This window comes from Anneissia japonica, unplaced genomic scaffold, assembly GCF_011630105.1.
Source record: "Anneissia japonica isolate Jap-2015-1 unplaced genomic scaffold, ASM1163010v1 scaffold750_len1593409_cov174, whole genome shotgun sequence".
NCBI lineage: Eukaryota > Metazoa > Echinodermata > Crinoidea > Comatulida > Comatulidae > Anneissia > Anneissia japonica.
In genome coordinates, this window is record NW_022756705.1 from 80320 (window position 1) to 87432 (window position 7113).

Below are 7113 nucleotides of genomic sequence, written 5' to 3' on the forward strand. Positions count from 1 at the left end.
ATGTCAATCTCTTAATTTATTCAAAATTACTTATAAGAAACACTTTTTCTGATTTCACAATTCATTTCCTATTTTCTTGGTCTATACTTTTAACATTTATTCCCGGCCCCGAAACTTGGACTCAGAAATACCGGGATGGTGTCCGGCGGGGGATAGTTTTTACCATTGATTAGTTAGGTTTGTAGTTAAGATAAAAGTTGTGACAGCCCCGAAACCTTGACTCAGAAATACCGGGATGGTGTCCGGCGGGGGATAGTTTCTACCATTTTTATCTATTTAAGTAATTATACAGTATTTGTCCTACCTGGTAATCCCGGCCCCGAAACCTTGACTCAGAAATACCGGGTTGGTGTCCGGCGGGGGATAATTCTTACCATATTGTAGTTAAGTTGTAGTTAAGCATAACCGGCCCCCTGGTCCCCGGCCTAGATGCTCGCTTGGCTCGCATATTGGACCTTATTAAACCACCCCCCCCCCACACTTTTTTTTTTTAAATTATTATATTATTATATGGTTGGAATATAATAATATATTGCCTATGTCTTTTATTTTTTTTCTCTATGTATAGGCCTAAAGAATGGGATTAAATTACCTGACCCTTTTCAAGAGGGGGAACCTTGAATTGTGAAGAACTTAAAGGTCATTAAAAGACTCCTCAGAAGTCGGGAAAGCTCATTTCCGGCCATCCAGGTATCCAAATTTTCCCGGCCCCCCATCGTTTTGGGTTTTGGAAACATTTCGAATCCCCCTTTTTCAAATCTTGGATCCGCCCCTGCTACTGCATAGGAAGTTACATATACTTACCGGATACACCACATGATACATAGGCCGCAGTGCATGAGCTATCCGCAGAGGAGCTTAAACTTGACGTTCGTGGGCATTCCATTAATGTTGCTTCATTCCCATTACACAAGAACACGTCTTGTATAGTGTTTTTGGTAGAGTACTCTTCGCCTTCTACCGTAAAAACATTACCTAGACCTACACCAGGGAATCAATTAATTAATTAATTAATTCATTCATTTTTAATCAGCTGGAGTTAATTCATGAGTCATGGGCAACAAGTTTTTTCAACTATTATTATATATTATTATTATTGACTACTATTTGTCACCGATTACTGATACTCACAAATCATTAGGTACAATCGGGTGGCAACAATAACAGCAACAACAACAACAATAATAATAATAATATTTATTATTATTATTATTATTATTATTATTATTATTATTATTATAGTAATAGTTTATTCCAAATAACTATATCATATTATGGTAATGGTGAAAAACTGCAAAATCTACATATTATTATTATTATTATTAGTAGTAGTAGTAGTAGTAGTAGTAGTAGTAGTAGTAGTAGTAGTAGTAGTAGTAGTAGTAGTAGTAGTAGTAGTAGTAGTAGTAGTAGTAGTAGTAGTAGCAGCAGCAGTAGCAGCAGCAGCAGCAGCAGTAGTAGTAGTATTACTATTATTATAGATGATGGCGATGAAGATGCAGACGATAATAATATAAATAATATTAATAACAATCAACCGATTTTACCTAAATGATCAGTTCGGTGAGAAATAAAATGCTGATACACTTGTATACTGGTGTCAGCACTTGTCATCAATCGTCTGATCAGAATCCTACAATCAGGTTTGGTGACGTCATCATTTATTTATTTTATTTTATTTATTTATTTATTTAGGCACACAATACATGTGCCAAGGATTGTCAATAGCGACTATATCACTGTCCCACTTGTAGGTGCCAATCCCTTTCACAAGACAAACATACACACACGATGATTTACACAAACTAAATCTCAATGTGAGATTTAGGGAGTGGAGTTGTTTTGGTCGTGAGCAAAAATCCTGCAATACTGACAGGAGTTGAACCCAGGACCCTGGGATTGGAAGGCAAGCATCTTAACCATAAGCTATTAAACTCCACTCGTGGACTACTATTTGTCACCGAAACTGATACTTATCAGATCATTTAGGTACAATCGGGGGGCAACAATAATAATTATTATTATTATTCTATTAATAGCTTATTGTAAATTGCTAACTATATCATATTATAGTAATGGTGGAAAACTGCAAAATCCTACATATTTAAATGGCAATATCATTTTAAAATATTTATCAGGGTTTTTTCAATAACAATATACAGTACTCTGTTCCTTCATGTCTGTTATACAGTAATAATTAATGCTTCATTATGAAGGTTGCTCGTTGTTTTGCAATAAAACATATTATACTGCTATATATTTAGTAACTTAATGCTTTAATTTTTTTAAATACAAAAACATAACCTGAGATTATATTGGTATGCTAACCTAATTGTCTGCAAGCGACACGTCCGTCTTCAATATCCCAGTAATCATTACATATATACTTCAATTGATTGTCTTGCAGAACTTGTATGTAGCCCCAGAATAAACCGCCTTGCAGCTGAATAGATGTATTCCATTGGCCATAAACTAAGGTAGAAAAAAAGTGAGTAAAAATTGCAATGACTGGTGTATATGAATATCCCTGTAGCTATTTTGAACACTCAAACTGATTTTTAACCAGATTTATAGTGGATCCTAGAAAGTCGGCTGATATTCAGGGACCCGCTTAAATGAAATAACGTGATTCTCTTCTTATCAGCTAAGTCTCTTATGAGAATTAGGGAGTGGAGTAGTTTTTATACGTGGAAAAAGTCCTGTTGTCACAGAAATTGAGCTCAGGACCCTAAGATTAGAAGGCAAGCATCTTAACCACTAAGCTATTCAACTCCACTCCAATGACTCATTAGGCCTACCATGGCCTAGGTACAGTACCGGTACCGTACCATTTTTTGAATGCTAGCAATTCAATAAGGAAAACAACTGCAAAAATGATAGGTCAGGTCTAACCTGTGTGCAACTTTTAATCCAAAAGATAATTTTCTGAACTTCAATGTAAAATAGCTAGCAAACCATCAAGATAAAATTTAGTAGAAATATATTTTGGACACGGTACTGAAGACAGAAAAGGTAAAATCATGAAGACAACATTATGCATTAATTTTGAAGTGGAAATTATCGATATATAGGCCTATTATATTTTTTTTTTAGCGAGCTCTATAGTTTTGCAATATACCTTGTAACCGTATTAGTAATCGACCTATGACCATGATGAATGATAACAAGTTATAAAGAATCATAATGAACGTCCCACGCAAACAATGGTGTACTACAGGTTACACTCGCTTTATAACAATAGCAAGGAATGAGGGTTTGGCCGTACAATGCAATTCCTTCAGTATCGTGCTTGCTTTTGAGAATCCAATAATGTATTATTGATGGGCCAATGGGTCTAGTACATGCGTTAATTGCAATTTAGCATACTAGGTTATACTGTATTCTTAATGGCTCTCTCACATATTTTATTTAAGGTTTGTGTATTGAATCCATGCCGTATACAGTGTGTGTGTGGGGGTGTATGTGTGTTAGTGTAATGATATATATAATCATACTCACAATTACATCAACACTGAGTATAAATAACAAAAACAGTAGCAAAAACAATAGCAAGTGCAATAACAACAGCAGCAGCTAGCAATCGAACGCAACAATGACAATAATATAGTAACAATGATAATATTTATTTTATTTTTATCTATTTCATTTCAAACATATTTATACAGGATTAAAAACATATCAGGTGGTTGTTATAGTCTGTTTTCCATATGGTCCTGTTCAAACTTACACTAAGGAGATAAAACAACATTATACATCACGCTTCGATAAATATTAAATTCGAATAAAGCAGTGATTATGAGATGGTAAAAACGCGGGGCCATTATTTTACAATCGCGCGCTAGATAAAAAGTTCAACATTTTAATTTATACCAAAAAATTGGAAACATCAAAACGTAGCGGTGATAAAATCGGAATGATGAAAAAAAATATATAAAATTTACAAGATGAAACAAAAATGGATGCCAAAAATAATTAAGAATATCAGAGCACACAAATATACACATGGACATGAACCATACCGCACTCATGCCAACATATTCAGTAAGGCGTGGTTTTCACGAGAGCCCTAGTATCCGGATCGGGAGCTAACCGTTAGCGCTAACCGTTAGCACCTGCGTGAGAACGCCCGATCGGTTAGCGCTAACCGTTAGCGGTATGCGGATACCGCCAACGGTTAGCAAGCGCTATCGGTTAGCACGTTGAGCGCGTTTTCTATCATCAACTAATCACACGTACGCGTTTACAATTTCCAGTTTCTTATTGGCCAGTTATTCGATCATCATATTCTTGGTATCGGGATCGGGATCTTCTCGTATGGACGCACGGCAGCGGTTAGCAGGATCCGGATCCTACTAACCGTTAGCTGCCGTGTGAGAACATAGCCTAAATGTATAGGCCTACACTGAATATAACACTCGCACAATACATGTATGTATGAGCATGCACACGCACGTAATACATGCATGTACGATGTACTCATCATTACAGAAATATATATACGTATAATACATCGCACTCAGTAAGAAAAAAACATTTACACAAACACGTCCACCGTCATACGCACTATAAAAATGCATACATATAATATATAAATCATGATATATAGGCCCCTATACATGATTACATAGGCCTATCACATATGAACGACCATGTTTGTATTATATAATAATACAAACATGGTCGTTCATATGTGATAGGCCTATGTACAATACAACTTTAAATTAAAATGCAATATACTAAATTAATTTCAAAATAATGATTTTTTTTTCTATGAAATAGTTTTTTACAAAATAATTTGAAATTACGAAGGTTATCCAAGTCTTTCAATTCGCGACGCAACTCATTCCATACATGCACGCCAACATAATTATCTGAGTTTAAGTTTTCATTGTTTTTACATTTCTTTTAGGTAGTATTATAATTGAGTGAGTCTGGGTTTCTGGTGCTATATCCGTGTCGGAATACCATTTCAATTTCGTATTTTGTCGTGAAGGTGCTGCAGTGAAAGCATTTATACATTAAACATGCAATAGCATAATCTTGTCTTTTTTCTAATATGTTCCATGACAGGTTATTAATTATATCTTCGCCATGTATTGTGTGAGAATCAAAGTTATTGGTAACTACGTGGTGCCTTCTTGCATTCGATGGACACTGTTTATTATTATTGTTATTTCCCCAAACTGAAACACCATAATCCATACATGGCTGTTTTGTTGTTAGATATAGTTTTACTAATAAATAGTAATATTAATAATAATATTAATAATAACAAAAACAATAGTACTACTAATTATAATACAGATTTATATAGCACTCATATTTATTTTCAAATGAAGAGCTTAATTAGTTTAAACAATAATTTTCGAGAAAATCAAAATCAAATTATGAGTTATTGGACATGCTTGAAAATTAACTTGAACTGAAATTGGCATTATTTACCATTAGAAAGTTTCAACGAATTACGTTCTCTTCTATTACTTTATCTTTTCAATTTTAGGAATTAGCTACTTAATAATGTTTGCGGCAATTCCTTTAAAATAAACGGAAAAAAATAATAAATAAAAATTTAATATAATTATGAGGATGGTCTATCTTTCTAGCAATGCTTCTTTTCCTATTGAAAGCGAATTCATGTGACTTATGTTCGACAAAGGATAGGAAAAAACGAAGAAAGATAGGCATGTCGTGTTATATAGCCTTATGCTTGTACCTGATAAATGGGCTTACAACATGCTTTATATAGATATTTTGTAATTTCTATAGCTAGTTTATGCTAGCAGCTATTTCATGCTGGTATATAACTATTTCAATTCTATGTATAAATAAATATTCTATGCTTTCTATGCTATTTCAATGCTTTCTATAGCTTTGATGCTTGTACCCGATAAAGTGGGCTAAAGATAAACATCTTGCGTGCTACAATACAATGCAATACAATATACTTTATTCGCTACTAAAAACAGTTGAATTGCACATACATAAGAAATTTAAAAATTGCCTTAAAAGTTAAAAATATCAAAACGGAGACGGTAAACAAAATAACACAAAAGAGCAAAACAGAGAATATTATCATACTTATTAGTTATAATTATTATCAAAGTAATAATAATTATAACAATACTATGAGTTCATTATTATTATTATTATTATTATTATTATTATTATTATTATTATTATTATTATTATTATTATTATCATTATTATTATTATCATTATTATTATTATCATTATTATTATACTAGTTTTTGTGAAAATTAAGAGAGTGCAAAAAAAGAGTGAACCGTTTCGGCCATTGTTGGAGCAGTTCATCCGACTATGCAGAGACAACCTACCATTTTCTGAAAAGACCAGCATTAATAATAAAACTTTTGCACCGTTCTGTCCGAACTTTAGGGAGATGGAATTGTTGTGTGGACCTGAGGTTGTATTTATGGGTTGGGGCAGTTGGTAAAAGTGAGTGAAGTCTGTGTGATTGGTCTTTTATTTTCTGGAAGTATTGTTTGCATGTCGGGTGCGCAGGTCTGCCAACTTTGGGATATCAACGAGGGACAGTGCTCTATCATAGCTTGTATCAGGGTCAATGTTTCGAAGCGCTCTGCGCTGGATTTGTTCAAGCTCAAATTGGATTGATGACAATTAGTAAGCCCTGTACCAGACACTGGAGCAGCATATTCTAGAACTGGTCGAATAATACTAATATAAAAATAAACAAGGGCACTCTGATTGAGGCCACATTTTCGCAACTGTTTAAGAAATTATAGTCTGGAGTTAGCCTTAGACATTGTAATATCAACATGGGCTTGCCATGATAAAATTGTACTGATTGTTGAACCAGGAGTTTTATTATGTCAACATTCTCAATGAGATTGTTGTCTATAATGATAGCATCAAACTTGGTTGAATTCTTTTTCCAACTAAAACCAATCTCAACGGGGTTTTTTTTTGGATTAAGAGTCCTGTGATTTTCGCCCCTACCTGTATATTGTCGAAATGATTGGCAAGCCCCCTGAACCACTTTCAAAACCTTTTAATCGAAGCTCGACCACACCCACTTTGCTGTCGTCAGGGAAATCTGACCCCTCGTCGGGGGAATCTCCCCCACCCCGGTCG

The 7113-nt window shown here is 34.2% G+C and overlaps 1 protein-coding gene across 1 annotated transcript in view; it reads right to left on the reverse strand.

The window, feature by feature from the left end:
• Nucleotides 1-7113, reverse strand: part of LOC117124317 — a 15685-nt gene that overhangs the window by 7827 nt on the left and 745 nt on the right. The window contains exons 2-3 of the mRNA XM_033270505.1: nucleotides 2329-2472; nucleotides 805-981 (exon numbers count right to left, since the gene is read on the reverse strand). Of these exons, the coding sequence (XP_033126396.1) occupies nucleotides 805-981; nucleotides 2329-2472 (321 nt within the window). The remainder of the gene's footprint in view (nucleotides 1-804; nucleotides 982-2328; nucleotides 2473-7113) is intronic.